The following is a 17343-nucleotide window of genomic DNA, read 5'->3' on the forward strand; positions in this document are numbered from 1 at the left end:
GGAAAGCTGGAAAACATAAAGTTTAAAAAAGTTAAAGAATCAAAGGTAAAATCACTGGGGCCAATTAGTTAGGCACCGCACAATAATTAAAATTGCTAACCCACTACCTCCACAATATGCACCACCATATTTTTCTGTTTCACCCATTTCTAAAAGGAGCAGGGGAGGAACAGGAACAGCACTGACATGGCAGTACAGGCATGGGACATGTTATCCAGAATGCTGGAGACCTGGGGTTTTCCGGGTAAGGGATCTTTCCATAATTTGGATCTCCAAGTCTTAAGTCAGCTAAAAATCATTTAAATATTGAATAAACCCAATAAAATTGTTTTGCCTCCAATAAGGATTAATTATATCTTAGTTGGGATCAAGTTGGATCACTGTTTTATAATTATGGAGAAAAAGGAAATCATTTTAAGAGGGGCAGTAGGGGACACAAGGGTAGGGGGGCTGGTTCACAGCTTGTACAAACCAGCAGATTTGCCGCTTTAGGTGAAGATGCTGGGGAAGGCAGCTCTCAGCTAGCATGTATGGAGCAGGCTGACTCTCAGAGCACCCTGGGAGCCGGCACCTCTAATACAGGTGGGGGGAATAGTGCTAGGAAGGGAAGGCAGGCTATAGTTGTAGGGGATGCAATTATTAGAAAGGTGGATAGGGTAATTTGTCGCAAAGACCCTACATGCCGAACTGTGTGTTGCTTGCCTGGTGCTAGGGTTTGGCATGTGGTGGAACGAGTGGACAAATTGTTGGGAGGGGCTGGGGAAGACCCAGCGGTCTTGGAACACATAGGTACCAATGACAAAGTTAGAGGAGGGGGGGGGGAAGTCCTCAAGAACGATTTTAAAAAGCTAGGCGAGAAGTTGAGGGCGAGGACTTCCAAGGTAATTTTCTCAGAGATATAACTTGTGCCACGAGCAATGTTAAGAAGGCAGCGGGAGCTTAGGGAGATTAATGCGTGGCTGAGAGATTGGTGCAGGGAGGAGGGCTTTGGGTTTCTCGAGAACTGGGCTGATTTCTCAATCGGCTACAGGCTCTTTGCCAGGGATGGGCTGCACCTCAATGATGATGTGGCAGCTGCTTTGGGGGAAACGATGGCTAGAGGGTTGGAGGAGATTTTAAACTAGGAGTGGGGGGGGAGGGTGCAGCGGGAAATTCTGTGGTAGACAGGATAGATGAGGTAGTGGGCATAGTAAGGGAAAATGGGGGAGGAGATTGCTTCGGGATACTGATAATGGCAGGGAGGGGCATAAGTTGTTTACACGTCATTCTCACGCTGGTACCAGTATTAAATGTATGTTTACCAATGCAAGGAGTCTGACTGGTAAAATGGGAGAGCAGGAGGTACTGGCGTTGGAGCGGAAATATGACATGATTGGTGTTGCTGAAACTTGGTTGAATGAGTCTCAAGACTGGGCAGTTAATATTGGGGGTTATACATTGTTTTGGAGGGACAGGGGCAATAGAAAAGGAGGAGGGGTGTGTATGTTTATTAAGCAGGAATTAAAAGCAAACATGAAAGAAGAAGTGATGGGGGTAACAGAGGGAGCTGAATCCTTATGGGTTGAGCTTCTCACAGACAGTAAAGAATCTACCAAACTAATTGTAGGGGTATGCTATAGACCCCCTAATGTAAGCGAAGAGGAGGAGGCCCAGCTCCTGTTGCAAATAGAAAAGGCTGCTAGTTTGGGGCAAGTGATAATAATGGGGAATTTAATTATCCTGATATTGACTGGAGCCATAGTACTGCCAGGACAGTAAATGGGAACAAGTTTATAAACTTGCTGCATGACAACTTTATGTCACATGTTGTTGAGGAGCCAACCAGGAACCATGCTATAGTGGATCTAGTGTTCTCTAATGACCCAAAACGTATAGCAAATGTGCAAGTGGTTGAACCCCTGGGTAATATTTCATTTGATGTTTGGTGCAGGAAACAAATTTAAACTGGGGCAACAAAGACACTGAATTTTAGGAAGGCAAATTTTAGCTCCTTAAGGGCAGCGCTTCAGGGCATAGATTGGGGCATTATATTTTCTGATAAAAACACAGAGCAGAAATGGTTGTCATTTAAAATTATATTAAATCATTACTGTTCTCAATTTATTCCATTAATAAGAAAAAGTAAAAGTGTTAAGAATCACCCTATGTGGCTTAACTCTGAGGTAAAGAAGTTAATAGGGAAAAAAAGGAAAGTTTTTAAGAAATATAAGTCAGAGGGGACAGTAGCTGCGTTTACTGAATATAAACACTATAACAAGTGTTGTAAAACAGCAACCGGGAAGGCAAAGATAGAAAATGAGGAGCGCATCGCGGCCGAGGCCAAGACTAACCTCAAAAAGTTTTTTAAGTATATTAATAGTAAAAAGATGCAGGTTGAGGGTGTGGCCCCATTAAGTTATAGTAACAATATGGTTACAGCGGATACAGAAAAGGCAGATGTGCTTAACCAGTTCTTTTCTTCTGTGTATACAGTAGAAGAGCCAGTGGGCCAAGTCCCACCCAATTGCTGCACTGTTGCCTCAGCTCCAACTACAGAGTGGTTGGCACAGGATATGGTTCTTAAAGGGTTACACACGATAAACGTAAACAAGGCACCGGGGCCAGATGGAATACACCCTCGGGTACTGAGAGAGCTAGGTGCAGAATTACAGTGGCCTCTGTTTCTGATATTCTCAGACTCGCTTTCATCAGGTATGGTACCTAGGGATTCAAAGAAGGCGAATGTCATTCCTATATTTAAAAAGGGAGTAAGATCTCAGCCTGGCAATTATAGGCCTGTAAGTTTGACATCCGTGGTGGGCAAGTTATTTGAAAGCTTGTTAAGGGATCACATACAAAATTATGTAGTGGAGAATGCCATTATGAGCAGTAATCAGCATGGCTTTATGAAGGACAGGTTATGTCAGACCAATTTAATTGCTTTTTATGATGAGGTAAGTAAGAAGCTGGACAGTAGGGATGTAGTAGATATAATCTATTTGGATTTTGCCAAAGCATTTGATACTGGTCTCCCCAAACGGCTGCTTTCTAAGCTAAGGTCTATTGGTCTTAGTGAAGTCATTTGCACATGGATTGAAAACTGGCTACAGGATCGGGTACAGAGGGTGGTTGTTAATGGTACATTCTCTACTTGGAATAAGGTTTTCAGTGGGGTCCCTCAGGGTTCTGTACTGGGTCCACTTTTGTTTAATTTGTTCATAAATGATTTAGGGGAGAGTATTATGAGTAATGTATCAGTGTTTGCAGATGACACAAAACTCTGCAGACCAGTCAATTCTATCCAGGATGTGACATCCTTGCAGCAGGATCTTGACCAACTGGCAATCTGGGCAGCTAAGTGGCAGATGAGATTTAATGTGGATAAATGTAAGGTCATGCACCTGGGATGTAAAAATATGCAAGCCCCATATACTAGGCAAATCCATAATGGAGAAGGACCTTGGAGTCCTTGTAGATAATAAACTTGGCTGTAGCAAGCAATGCCAGGCAGCAGCTGCAAGGGCAAACAAGGTTTTGAGCTGTATTAAAGGGGTATAGATTCACGGGAGGAGGGGGTTATTCTTCCCCTTTACAGAGCGCTGGTAATGCCCCATCTAGAATATGCTGTTCAGTTTTGGTCTCCAGTGCTCAAACGGGACATTATTGAGTTAGAAAGGGTCCAGAGAAGGACAGCTAAGTTGGTAAAGGGTATGGAAAGTCTCAGTTATGAAAAAAGACTGGCCAAGTTGGGTCTGTTACACTGGAGAAGAGGCGCTTAAGAGGTGACATGATAACTATGTATAAATATATAAGGGGATCATATAATAACCTCTCTAATGTTTTATTTACCAGTAGGTCCTTCCAACGGACACGAGGGCACCCACTCCGTTTAAAAGAAGGGAGGTTCCATTTAAATATTCGGAAAGGATTTTTTACTGTGAGAGCTGTGAAGTTGTGGAATTCCCTCCCCGAATCAGTTGTACTGGCTGATACATTATATCAAAGGGGCTGGATGGATTCTTAGCAAGTGAGGGAATAGAGGGTTATGGGAGATAGCTCTTAGTTCAAGTTGATCCAGGGACTGGTTCGATTGCCATCTTGGAGTCAGGAAGGAATTTTTTCCCCTCTGCGGCAAATTAGAGAGGCTTCAGATGGGGTTTTTTTGCCTTCCTCTGGATCAACTAGTAGTTAGGCAGGTTAGATATAGGCATTATGGTTGAACGTGATGGACATATGTCTTTTTTCAATCCAACTTACTATGTTACTATGTATTTTCAAAAATTAGAATTATTTCTAATGGATCTCATACCTGTATAGTACTAAGGAGAACTTATCACAGGACAGTACATTTTTATGAAGAGGTAAGGTCTAAGAAATTACAACACCCAGTGATTTTACTCTTATATTCTTTTAAATACAGTAGAACCCCTCTTAAAGTTTTTCAGGGGACCAGAAAAAAAGTGTAAAATCTGGGAAATTATGCATTTTATCACAAAAGATTATGTAAAATGAGAGAAAAATAGGCTATGTAAAATTGAGGTTTCACTGTGATTAATACCAAATAATGTCAAATGTATAAAGGTCTACTAGCCCATAGGAGCTAATCAGCAGGTGCTACTTACTGTTTACCTGTTTGAAAAAATATCTCTTGGTTGGTTAGGAATACCAATGTTTACATGTTTAAAGTTAATTTTATGGTAAATATAACTTTTACATTAATGAAAAAGGAATGCATATGCCCTAATGCATATTTCCCATTGAGGTTTTTAACTGTATCTTACTTTATGAGCTCCAGTGACATTTACTAGAGGAGCAGGTTGTGATCTTAGTCCTGAGAGCCTTATCCACAGTGGTGGCTCTCCATAATACCTTTTTATGCCAAAACAAACAAATAAATATTTAAATTTGGTTTAGTCAACAGCTTCCATGTCATCATCTGTTTCTGCCTGTTGTGGTTTCTCATGTAAAGGTTGTCTCTCAAAGACTTCTGGACAGCATGCACCTTGCACAAGATTTTCCACTTCAGAGAAATTGCTAGGATCAGATTTTAGACATTCCAGGCTAAGTTCTTCTGGCATATCCACCAAATGGTGGGTCACCATAAATGCTGTTTCCAGGTTTTTGATGATCTTGTCATCTATGGTCGACTGCTCGCTGGTATTATTTTCATTGTGGTCTGCAGCACAAATGTCTTCAGTGTCGATATTGACATCATCTTCGTCTTCTTCAATTTCATGGACTTTGGCTTCTTTAATCTTTCTGTACAGTTCAATTCTTTCCTCCTGCAAAGCTCTGCAGAGCTTTTCTAGCCTCTGAATTTTCAGTGTAAAGCAATCATATTCTTTGGCCCTCACTGATTTCTATAGAACAAATAAGAAGATGGGTGAGCATGGCCTATGGAGACAATATTTTTGATACATGTGCAACATTTTAGCAGATAAATAACACTGTATAAAACACTAAAGATTCATTTAAACTTAAAGACTGTGCAAAACCATTTAAGTGCTATAAATTATTACATTTATTTCACATTTATTTAGATTTTGTGATCAGCAGTAAATGCAGATTTTTAAAAAATTATCTTGTTGAAAGTCTCCTACTTATATTATGTACAAAATCATTATAACTTTATTTGCCAGCATCTGGATATTGGTCAAAAGGTGTTACTTTTCTTTATTAAATATTATAATGCTGCTTTTCTGTCAGGAGGACAGCTAACCTGTGGACTTAGATGAGTTTAACTTATTATGGAATTTAAGTTACTATTATTAACACATTTTTTCAAAGGCCATTATATTTGGCAGTATTGTACAACAGAAGAGTGCATACATCAAAAATACTAATTCCATAAAAAACTAATATTAATACAAATTCAAAATGTTAATAGGGCCCTGATCAGTAGACATGACAAACCAAAAGTTGTGCTAACACATTGGTACTAAAACAAAAAGCTAATTCTGTACGTATTTAATAAATAAGTGTTTTAAATCTGACTGGCCTATTTTAATGACTGTCCCAGGTGTTTATTGTAACATATATAAATGTCCATAACCCACCATGAGTCTGTTACTCTTGGTGGTTCCTCTCTCTCTCACTTTTTCTTTCTCTTAGTCTTTCTCCATATGTGTCTCTAGCCCACCAAACTCCCTTCCTTGCTTTTCACTGTTTTATCCCCAGGTTTCAATTCCAAGTCTTTGCTCTTTTGCTCACCCCATATAGCTCCTTAAGGTGCGACATCAGGTGATTAAAGCTAACTAAACACAAGCCTATACATATAAATTTTTAATCTGTCAGTCAAAAACTCACCTCTTCAATCATGTCCAGCAGAGCTTTATTACAGTTCTCAAATCGTGTTTTCCATGTGCTGGTATCCTTTTCTAATTTCTTCATTTTCTTTGTCATCTAGCAAAATGATACCATAGAATCCAGTTATTAAAGGAGAAGGAAAGGTAAAAACTCAGTAGCTTTATCAGAAAGGTCTATGTAAATACAGCCATAAGCACTCAAAGAAACACTGCACTGAGTCCTCTATCAAAAGAAAAAAGATTTTGGTCTTTTCTTCCTGGGCCAGAGACGTGCAGCTCTCTCCTCTCTCCTGCTCCCACAAGAATGCTAAGAACTCCCTCCTCCCCATTAGGAATTTGGATCTGAGCCAATAAGCAGGAAGTTTCCTCATAGTCTTACTAGCTGAGCATGTACACCAGTCTTGGTCTTGGTGCAGGAGCGAGGCATTATAGAAATTTTCTTTACAGAGCTCAGCGTTTTTTTTCCTATGAGGCTTCTGATCATCTGAATGGGAGAAATATGGGGAGACTTAAGGGCACTATTGAGAGAACTGAAGGTATGCCTGCAGCTTGAGATTAACTCTTTATTAGCCTTTCCTTCTCCTTTAAATAAAAACATAAACACATTGTGCTAGGTGTAGCAAAAATAAATTTACCACTTAGAAGGCCCATAAACTGCCACACTCTTAGGTGTTAGGTATTCACCGATGCCTATTTGGGGCCCCGGACTTTCTGCAGACGAATTTGACATGAATACTATAAACAATGTGGTACCAAAGGGATTGGTTCAGGTCAAGTGTAAAGTCAGGAAAATGGTCAGTGGCAGGCAGCAGAAATTCATAAGTCAAGGACAGGCAAGAGTCAAAAGCCAGCAGAAATCAGCAACAGGCTTCAGCAAAGTCAGTCAAGGATTGCTATTTAAATGAGAATTTTGCGTCCGCTGACAAAACGGTAAGTGGTGCCAGCGTTAGCATACCAGAGTGCACTGGGAAAGAATGTGTACCAGAACCCAAGCAGAGGGGCCCCCACCTTTTAGGAGTGCCCATCAGGGAAAACTTTTTGTGAAAAAGCTTACCAAGCGAGGAGCATGAGTGTCTCTAGCTGACACCTAGCATCTTTTCTCAGGACCAAACCTCTTCCGATGAATAAGGTGTTGAATGTTACCTCTAAACTTGCAAGTATCCACAATCTTCTGAACCTCAAATTCTTGATGACCTTCAATGGAAACAGGAGTAGGAGGAGGAGAAGCAGAAAAAAAACATTACTAACCACCAGTTTAAGGAGAGAGACATGGAAGGAGTTTGAAATGTTCATACTGGGAAGAAGCTCGAGCTTCACACAAACAGCTTTGATCTTAAAAGGACCAATGTAACGAGGACCCAACTTAGAGGAAGGAACATAAAGTTTGATATTCTTTGTAGCTAACCATACAGAGTCTTCAGCCTCAAAGCATGGAGCCAGTCTATAATGTCTGTCAGCTGCCTTCTTTTGACAGGCAGAAGCCTTCTCCCAGAGCCTGATGAGTAGTAGACCAAATAGACTTAAAGTCATGACCAGCAGCTTCAGTGGCAGGGACATCCACTTTGAGCATTGAAAAAGTACTTTCTCTACAAAGGGGATTCTGTCCATAAACCGAAAAAATGGGAAAAAAACCCAAGGCTTCATGTCTGGGGTTAGTATGAGCAAATTCAGCCCAGGGGAGTTCTGACCAGTTGTCATGATTTTGAGAAATAAAACAGTAAAGAAAGTGATTCTCTCTGTTTGGCCATTACTTTGTGGATGATATGCTGAAAAAGAAAAAGAGGAATGTAGGCCAATTCCCAACAGTTTACAAAAAGCATGCCAAAAGCAGGAGACAAACTGGACTCCTCGGTCAGATACAATGGATAAGGGAAAACCAAGACAGAAAATCTCTTTAATAAAGATTCTTGCCAGAAGAGCTGCAGCTGGAAGCTTCTTTAGAGGAATGAAGTGAGCCATCTTGGAAAAATAATCTACAACCATCAGAACTGTAGTAAAATCTGCTGACTTTGGTAGATCTACAATAAAGTCCATAGATATATCGAACCAGGGTTTAACAGATGGAGGAGACCACAGACAGGGGGACAGCGAGGAATTTCTGCTGAGCACAGATGGACCATGCAGCAAGATAATGTGTAACATTTAATGAGAGAAGGCCACCAAAAATATCTGAAAATGAGATCAAGTGACTTCTTAACACCTGGATGGTCTGCAATTTTACAGGAATGACCCCACAAGAGGATCTGAGAGACCTGAGGAACAAAAGTCTTAACAGCCAGGGACTCTAAAGAAACTTCAGAAGCAGACCGTCTAGGAAAACAGGAGCAACCACTCACTCAGGGAGTATAATTGGGCAGGGTGGTACTGAGGAAGCTTCTTTTGAAGTCAGGGATCTGGATAGGGCATTAACCTTAATGTTCTTGGACCCAAGCCTGTAGAAGATGATGAAATTGAACCTGAATAAGAATAATGCCCATCTATCTTGTCGAGGGTTCAATCTTTTAGCAGAAGAAATGTATTCCAAGTTCCTGTGGTCAGTAAGAATAGTAACAGGCTCCAAAGCTCTCTCTAGTGGATGACACCATTCATCCAAAGCCAATTTTATGGCCAGTAGCTCCCAATTGCCAATATCATAATTTCTGTCAGTAGGTGATAATATTTAGGAGAAAAAGGCACAGGAGTAAAGGAGAACTTGGAAATAATTTGCTGGGATAAAATAGCTTCTACCCCTGTATTGGAAGCTTCAACTTTTAAGGTAAATGGATGAGATGTATCTGGGTGATTCAGTACTGGAGCATAAGCAAAAGCTTTAGAGATTCAAAAGCTTTTTGAGCCTCAGAAGACCAGAGAGACTTAGAGTCTTTATGAGTGAGAGCTGTGATGGGAGCCACGATTTGACAAAATCCTTTAATGAATCTTCTGTATTAGCAAAACCAAGGAAACATCTACAGGTATAGGCCACTTTATAACCAAAGAAACCTTGGCAGGATCCATCTCAAAGCCAGAAGAAGGAACAATGTACCCTAGGAAAGAAATCTTAGACTTATGGAACTCACATTTCTCCAATTTTGCATAAAGGATATTCTTTCTGAGACATTGTAGAACTGACTTGACTTGAGGAATATGTTCAGATAAGGAAGAGGAAAACATCAAGATATCATCGAGGTATACTATAACACACAATTGTAACATGTCACGAAAAATATAATTTATGAAGTCTTGAAAAACTGCAGGGGCATTGCGCAACCCAAAGGGAATGACTAAGATACTCATAGTGGGCATCACGGGTATTGAATGCAGTTTTTCACTCATCCCCTTGACGGATAGGGATCATGTTGTAAGCACCCCAAAGATTAAATTAGAGAAAATCTTGCCTTTTTTTAATGTGTCAAAGAGTTCCGGAATTAGGGGGAGTGTATAACGATTCCTGACTGCAATTTTATTAAGACCACGGTAGTCGATACACGTTCTGAGATCAGCAGGATAACAAGATTTTCTAATGAAGCCTCTGGAAGGATTCTTTTGGATGTACTCTTTCATGCCTTGGGTCTCTGGGACTAATAATGGATAAATTCTACCCCTTGGAGGAACAGTGCCAAAGATAAGTTCAATAGGGCAATCATAAGGCCTAATGCAACATGTAGCAACATGATTGGAGCAGGCATACACTCCAGGCAGTGAGTCTACCGCTTTGCCATAGAGCAGTGCGATAAAATATGCAACCTTGGACTTTTCAGTGGGGAACTTCAGAGGGAAAAGCTCAAACTGAACGAGACACTGATTCAGGAACCCACGGCATACCTCAGGATCTCCCACATAAGGCATAGGAGCAGGAATCTTGGGCTCCGAATGTTGTACCACAGCAGGAAAAGCAACCAGGGCAGAATACTGGGCAGTCAAAGCAGAAGCACTTTGAGCACCCTGAAGGGCATCCAGAAGGGAGGCCAAAAAGCTAAAAAGACTGGGAGAGGGGAACATGCTTCCAGGATATTCTCCAAGGAGACAGCAGCGTCAGTAGCATCGGACTGGGTCGATCCCACCCAGGGCGTCCGCTGTCTCCCTTCCACGACGCGCCGCAAGTAAGTTTCTTTTAGGAAAAAAGACTTTAATACTAACTAAGAAGGTATACTAGCCATACATATAATAATTTCTACTGGGGAAAATTTAAAATAGTATTAGATGGTAAGAAAATCAGATATCTCATTAAGACCATATGGATAACTGAAGGGACACTCCCATCTTTCATTTCACTCTGACTTGAGAGGTTGTCTATGCAGCTCTCATATAATGACAGTTTTAGGAGGTAAAATGCTTTCAAAACATCTTTTTTTCTGCATCATTTCACATTTTGAGGGAGGATGAATATTATAACTGAATATGAACTTTGTATAAAATGTCTCCTTTAACCCCTAGTTCATTGCATATACTGTATTTGTATATAGGGTCTGAGCATTCACTGTAGCCCAAAGATAGTCATCACTCCAAGGTAAGTCATATACTATCCTGAGAATATGTTGAGTGTCCTTTACATAGGACAGAAAATTAACAATATATTTTTGTAAATGTACATCTACAAAATGAGATACATTTGATGTTAAACCAGGGGTCCCCAACCTTTATTTCTCCAAGGACCGGTTGCAAGGAGAAAAATTTTTCCTCGGACCAGGGCGGGGAGCGCGAATTCCAGGCGCGGTCTTACATGCATTTGCGCATTGCGTTCGTTCGCGCAATATTGCTTTCGGCATGTTCGTTTGCGCCTTAAATGTGATGCTTGTTGAATTTGTGCCTCTCTGGGTACGACTTATTATGCTCCAGGGGAACGGTGGCGGCCCAGTGCTAATCAGTCCACGGCCCAGCACCGGTCCGCGCCCCGGTGGTTGGGGACCCCTGTGTTAAACAATCAATACCAGCTATGATCGGTTGGCCTGGTGGATTAATAATGTTTTTATATATTTTGGGTAAATAATAGAAATAGGGCATTTTACAATCAATTTTTAAAATGTATTCAGCTCCTGCTTTTGTGATTACCTTTGTGTCATAACCTCTGTGTTTTAAAACTTCAAGATATTTCGGTGTCGAATCCTTATTTAACTTGAAATAAATTACAGGATCACTTAATAGACTAAGTGCTTCTTTAGTGTAATCAAGTGTAGATAAAATAAATATACCTCCTCCTTTATCAGTAGCTTTAATTACAATGGTTGGGTCCTCCGATAATTCCAGTAATGCTGTTTGTTCATTAAGGGTTTAATAAGAGCAAAATTTTTTATTTGTCTGGAGGAGTTTAAAATCATGTGAAACATTAGTGTAAAAAGTGTCAATAAAAATGTATCTATCCCTTTTTATTACATTAGAGGAGTAGCCATAAAGCCGGGTAGGTATACTATCCTCATACAAATGACTGCTGACATTGTCCACTGTAAGTGTTTTTTCTAAAATTTCATTTTCTGTTAAAAGGTCAATAGCTAAATTAAGTTGTCATTTATCTTCAGGATTACCCAATGAAGTCTAGGTAATCTGTTACATTATTTCATAAGACTATCTCTTTAACCTGGTGGGCAAGTTATTTGAAGGCTTGTTAAGGGATCACATACATAATTTTGTACTGGAAAATGGCATTATGAGCAGTAATCAGCATGGCTTTATGAAGGACAGGTCATGTCAGACCAATTGAATTGCTTTTTATGATGAGGTAAGTAAGAAGCTAAACAGTGGGGATGCAGTAGATGTAATCTATTTGGATTTTACCAAAGCATTTGATACTGTTCCCCACAAATGACTGCTTTCTAAACTAAGGTCTATTGGTCTTAGAGAAGTAATTTACACATGGGTAGAAATCTGGCGGGGGTGGCCATTAATGGTACATTCTCTACTTGGAATAAGGTTCTCAGTGGGGTCCCTCAGGGTTCTGTACTGGGTCCACTTTTGTTTAACTTGTTCATAAATGACTTAGGGGAGGGTATTATAAGCAATGTATCAGTGTTTGCAGATGACACAAAACTCCAGACCAGTCAATTCTATCCAGGATGTGGCATCCTTGCAGCAGGATCTTGACCAACTGGCAATCTGGGTGGCTAAGTGGCAGATGAGATTTAATGTGGATAAATGTAAGGTCATGCACCTGGAATGTAAAAATATGCAAGCCACTTATACCCTTAATGGGACTGCACTAGGCATTAGGCAAATCCATAATGGAGAAGGACCTTGGAGTCCTTGTAGATAATAAACTTGGCTGTAGCAAGCAATGCCAGGCAGCAGCTGCAAGGGCAAACAAGATTTTGAGCTGTATTAAAAGGGATATAGATTTACGGGAGGAGGGTGTTATTCTTTCCCTTTACAAAGCGCTGGTAAGGCCCCATCTAGAATATGTTGTTCAGTTTTGGTCTCCAGTGCTCAAACAGGACATTATTGAATTAGAGAGGGTGTTATTGTACAGCGCTGCGGAATATGTTGGCGCTTTATAAATAAATGTTAATGTAATGTAATGTGCAGAGAAGGGCAACTAAGCTGGTAAAAGGTATGGAAAGTCTCAGTTATGAAGAAAGACTGGCCAAGTTGGGTTTGTTTACACTGGAGAAGAAGCGCTTAAGAGGTGACATGATAACTATGTATAAATATATAAGGGGGTCATATAATCTCTCTAATGCTTTATTTACCAGTAGGTCCTTCCAACGGATATGAGGGCACCCACTCCATTTAGAAGAAGGGAGATTCCATTTAAATATTCGGAAAGGTTTCTTTACTGCGAGAGCTGTGAAGTTGTGGAATTCCCTCCCCGAATCAGTCATACTGGCTGATATATTAGATAGCTTTAAGAAGGGGCTGGATGGCTTCTTAGCAAGTGAGGGGAATACAGGGTTATGGGAGATAGCTCTTAGTACAAGTTGATCCAGGGACTGGTCCGATTGCCATCTTGGAGTCAGGAAGGAATTTTTTCCCCTCCGTGGCAAATTAGAGAGGCTTCAGATGGGGTTTTTTTGCCTTCCTCTGGATCAACTAGAAGTTAGGCAGGTAATATAGGCATTATGGTTGAACGTGATGGATGTACGTCTTTTTTCAACCTAACTTACTACTAAATATGTAATTGTTGGCTATACTGATTTAAGTCTCTGAAAAGGGTTTAAAACATTAATTCTGTTCTGTTGCCTACCTTAGTTCAGCCCTTGTTTCCAACTGCCTGCTCATTGTCTACTGCTCATTGCCCTTGTTTCCCACTGCCTGCTCATTGTCTACCTGACCAACAGGTGGCAGTCTGGGTGGCCTAGGGTACCGGTTCAACTTGGCCTGGCGCTGTGTGAAATCCTATTTATGAGTCTTTGCAAGATTCTTAAGGTGGAACTGCCATCAAAATGAAACATCTTCCAAGGTATAAGTGAAGCAATTGACTATTAATCAGCGAATTACAGTGACTTTTAACCATATTGTTGCATCTAGCTGAAGTGCTCACTCTTAAAGACAAATGCAGCTTTCTTTGTATTGGACAACATATTTGGGGACCTTGTGCATGATAATTGGTAAACTGGTTCCTTATAGAATTATTAGTATTAGTAGTATTAGTATACTACTAATAGGCTAGCGACTGGTTAAAAGCAACTTTTCCAAGTCAAATCAACAAAAAATGGATAAGTATATTTTATTACCTGTTATTTAAAGTAATTTGTGTTTAACTATTGTGGTTTAATTTTTCAAAGTTTTTGCTGTTTAAGTTAAATTACAAAGTTCAGTGAACTATAAGGCTGTAAGCAAGTTTGCCAGAAGTTGCATTACTTTGTAGTTACATTTCTTTCCCTCATTTTAAGGTGGGTGGGGTTTGATTAGTTGCACCTGAACACACAGCATAAATAGAACCACTGGGAGTCCAGTGGTTAGCTGCTCTGTAAGTGGAGTGGCTCTATGAGTGGAGTTATAAACAGAGGAGTTACAAACTAAAGGAGTTTAAAACAAGGTATAAAGTTTTATTTATTCTAGTCATTCAAAGAATGTTTAAGAGACTGGAAGAGTGTTTAAACTAGGCAGGGGGAGGGGGTGGTGGTAAGTAAGGAGGAGTGAGGGGGGGGCATACAGTTTACCAGCTAAGGAGTTTCTTCCATTACAAAGGAAACAGCCTAATAGTAACCTTGGATTTAACTCTTGGATTTACCTAATGTAAATATCAGAGGGAAAGTTAGTAACCTCCACTGCATGCTGGCTAATGCATGAAACTTGTCAGGGAAATTAGAAGAGCTGGAGTCTATTGCATGTACTGACGATTATGATATAACTGGTATCACTGAGACCTGCTGGGATGCAACATTTGACTGGGCTGTTAATATTTAAATGGAATCTCCCTTCTTCTAAATGGATTGGGTGCTTTTGTGTCAGTTGGAAGGACCTACTGGTAAATGATGCATTAGAGAAGTTATTATATGATCCCCTTATATATTTATACATAGTTATCATGTCACCTCTTAACTGCCTCTTCTCCAGTGTAAACCAACTTGGCCAGTCTTTCTTCCTATCAGAGGCATTCCATACCCTTTTCCAGCTTAGTTGCCCTCTCTAATTCAATAATGTCCTGTTTGAGCACTGGAGACCAAAACTGAACAGCATATTCTAGATGGGGCATCTAGAATCTCCCTTCTTCTAAATGGAGTGGGTGCCCTCATATCCGTTGGAAGGACCTACTGGTAAATAAAGCATTAGAGAGATTATATGACCCCCTTATATATTTATACATAGTTATCATGTCACCTCTTAAGCGCTTCTTCTCCAGTGTAAACAAACCCAACTTGGCCAGTCTTTCTTCATAACTGAGACTTTCCATACCTTTTACCAGCTTAGTTGCCCTTCTCTGCACATTACATTACATTACATTAACATTTATTTATAAAGCGCCAACATATTCCGCAGCGCTGTACAATAACACCCTCTCTAATTCAATAATGTCCTGTTTGAGCACTGGAGACCAAAACTGAACAACATATTCTAGATGGGGCCTTACCAGCGCTCTGTAAAGGGGAAAAATAACACCCTCCTCCCGTGAATCTATGCCCCTTTAAATACAGCTCAAAACCTTGTTTTCCCTAGCAGCTGCTGCCTGGCATTGCTTACTATAGCCAAGTTTATTATCTACAAGGACTCCAAGGTCCTTCTCCATTATAGTGGTCCTTCTCCATAAGTGGCTTGTATATTTTTACATCCCAGGTGCATGACATTACATTTATCCACATTAAATCTCATCTGCCACTTAGCTGCCCAGATTGCCAGTTTGTCAAGATCTTGCTGCAAAGATGCCACATCCTGGATAGACTTGGCTGGTCTGCAGAGTTTTGTGTCATCTGCAAACACTAATACATTACTTATATTAACCTCCCCTAAGTCATTTATGAACAAGTTAAACAAAAGTGGACCCAGAACAGAACCCTGAGGGACCCCACTTACTTACCTTACCTTACTTCAAGTAGAGAATGCACCATTAGCAACCACCCTCTGTACCCGATCTTGTATCCAGTTTCCCACCCATGTGCAAACGACTTCACTAGGACCAATAGACCTTAGTTTAGAAAGCAGTCGTTTGTGGGGAATGGTATCAAATGCTTTGGCAAAATCCAAATAGATCACATCTACTGCACTCCTAATGTCCAGCTTCTTACTTATCTCATCATAAAAAGCAATTCAATTGGTCTGACATGACCTGTCCTTCATAAAGCCATGCTGATTACTGCACATAATGCCATTCTCCAGTACAAAATGTTGAATGTGACCCCTTAACAAGCCTTCAAATAACTTGCCCACCATGGATGTCAAACTTACTGGCCTATAATTGCCAGGCTGAGATCTTTTTCATTTTTTAAATATAGGAATGACCTATCCAGACCTTCCAGTCAATAGGTACCATACCAGATGAAAGCAAGTCTGAGAAAATCAGAAACAGAGGCCACTGTAAAACTGAACCTTGCTCTCTCAGTACCCGGGGATGTATCCCATCTGGCCCAGGTGCCTTGTTCACATTAATCTTGTGTAAACCTTCAAAGGTCTACTGTCACAATTTTTTTGTTGTATAGGACACTAATGCTTCCCCTATAGAGTTTGGAACATTCAATACTAATACAGAAGGACGTAAATCAGAATTAAAACCCAATTTACCTTCCTGGGTGTACAGTGATTCTGTGTATTTGGTTTGGACCCTTGCCTGTATCCTGATGTTGAGTGAACTCCATCTGGACTGACCCATGCCTGTTTGACTTCTCTTCTGGATTCTGATTCTGTACTGTGCTGATAGGGAACTGAAGCCTGTGTTTGCTTGTGTGATTGAAGGCCTGTGATTGGCTATCCCCTCCTACTGTGCTTCTGGCAGAGAGTGTTAGGACATGCCCACCCCCAGACCTGGACTGGATGTCTGTGTGTACTGTCAAATTCCAGAGGGGCTGCTGTAAAATGCCATAGACAGTCACTATGGGGCTGGTGGGGGCTGTTTGGGCCTCTGTGTACTTGAAATGCCAGGGTCTGTTTTGACTCCCAGTCCAGGCCTGTCCACCCCTCATTTGAAAAAGAGACAGGGACCTGAGAGGATCTATAGGGAGCTGCAATAAAGGGGCAATTTTTACAGATAGTATTAATGTTTAGCCCAAAGTGAAATCAGCACCATATTATAACATCATATCATATCATAACGGACTACAAGATATTTTTTTTTAGTTTATCCAATATGTCTCCTTTAACCTTTTAACTGCCAGCTGTTTTGGTCAAAGCGGAACTTGCATTGCCAGACAGTTTTTGAATATTTTAAACTGTTTCACTTTAGGGGCCGTTCCTCTGGGGGACTTTTAGTTTACCCAGGAAAACAATATATATATATATTTTCAGGATTCCAATTCTGTAACAAGATATAGGTTTCTAAATGTCTAAAAATGAAAAAAATAACTTATATCCATAATATAAACACACATACCAGAAACAAAAATTATTTTATGCACGAAAATACAACTGATTTGGAAAATCCCATGTCTCCTGAATGTGCCAATACCAAATATATATAGTTTTATGGAAATTTCTCACTTGTATAGGTCAAAAACTCCCA

At 40.4% G+C, this 17343-nt stretch overlaps 1 protein-coding gene across 2 annotated transcripts in view; it reads right to left on the reverse strand.

Annotated features, from left to right (window-relative positions):
* Nucleotides 1-4650: 4650 nt before the first annotated feature.
* The window catches only part of txlnb (taxilin beta), a 135758-nt gene continuing 123065 nt past the window's right edge, over nucleotides 4651-17343 (reverse strand). For both annotated transcript variants that reach the window (XM_018094300.2, XM_002936957.5), the window contains 2 exons: nucleotides 6286-6381; nucleotides 4651-5339 (listed from right to left, as the gene is read on the reverse strand). In XM_018094300.2, the coding sequence (XP_017949789.1) occupies nucleotides 4890-5339; nucleotides 6286-6381 (546 nt within the window). In that variant the 3' untranslated portion in view covers nucleotides 4651-4889. The remainder of the gene's footprint in view (nucleotides 5340-6285; nucleotides 6382-17343) is intronic.

The sequence above is a fragment of the Xenopus tropicalis genome, chromosome 5, assembly GCF_000004195.4.
Source record: "Xenopus tropicalis strain Nigerian chromosome 5, UCB_Xtro_10.0, whole genome shotgun sequence".
NCBI classification, from domain to species: domain Eukaryota; kingdom Metazoa; phylum Chordata; class Amphibia; order Anura; family Pipidae; genus Xenopus; species Xenopus tropicalis.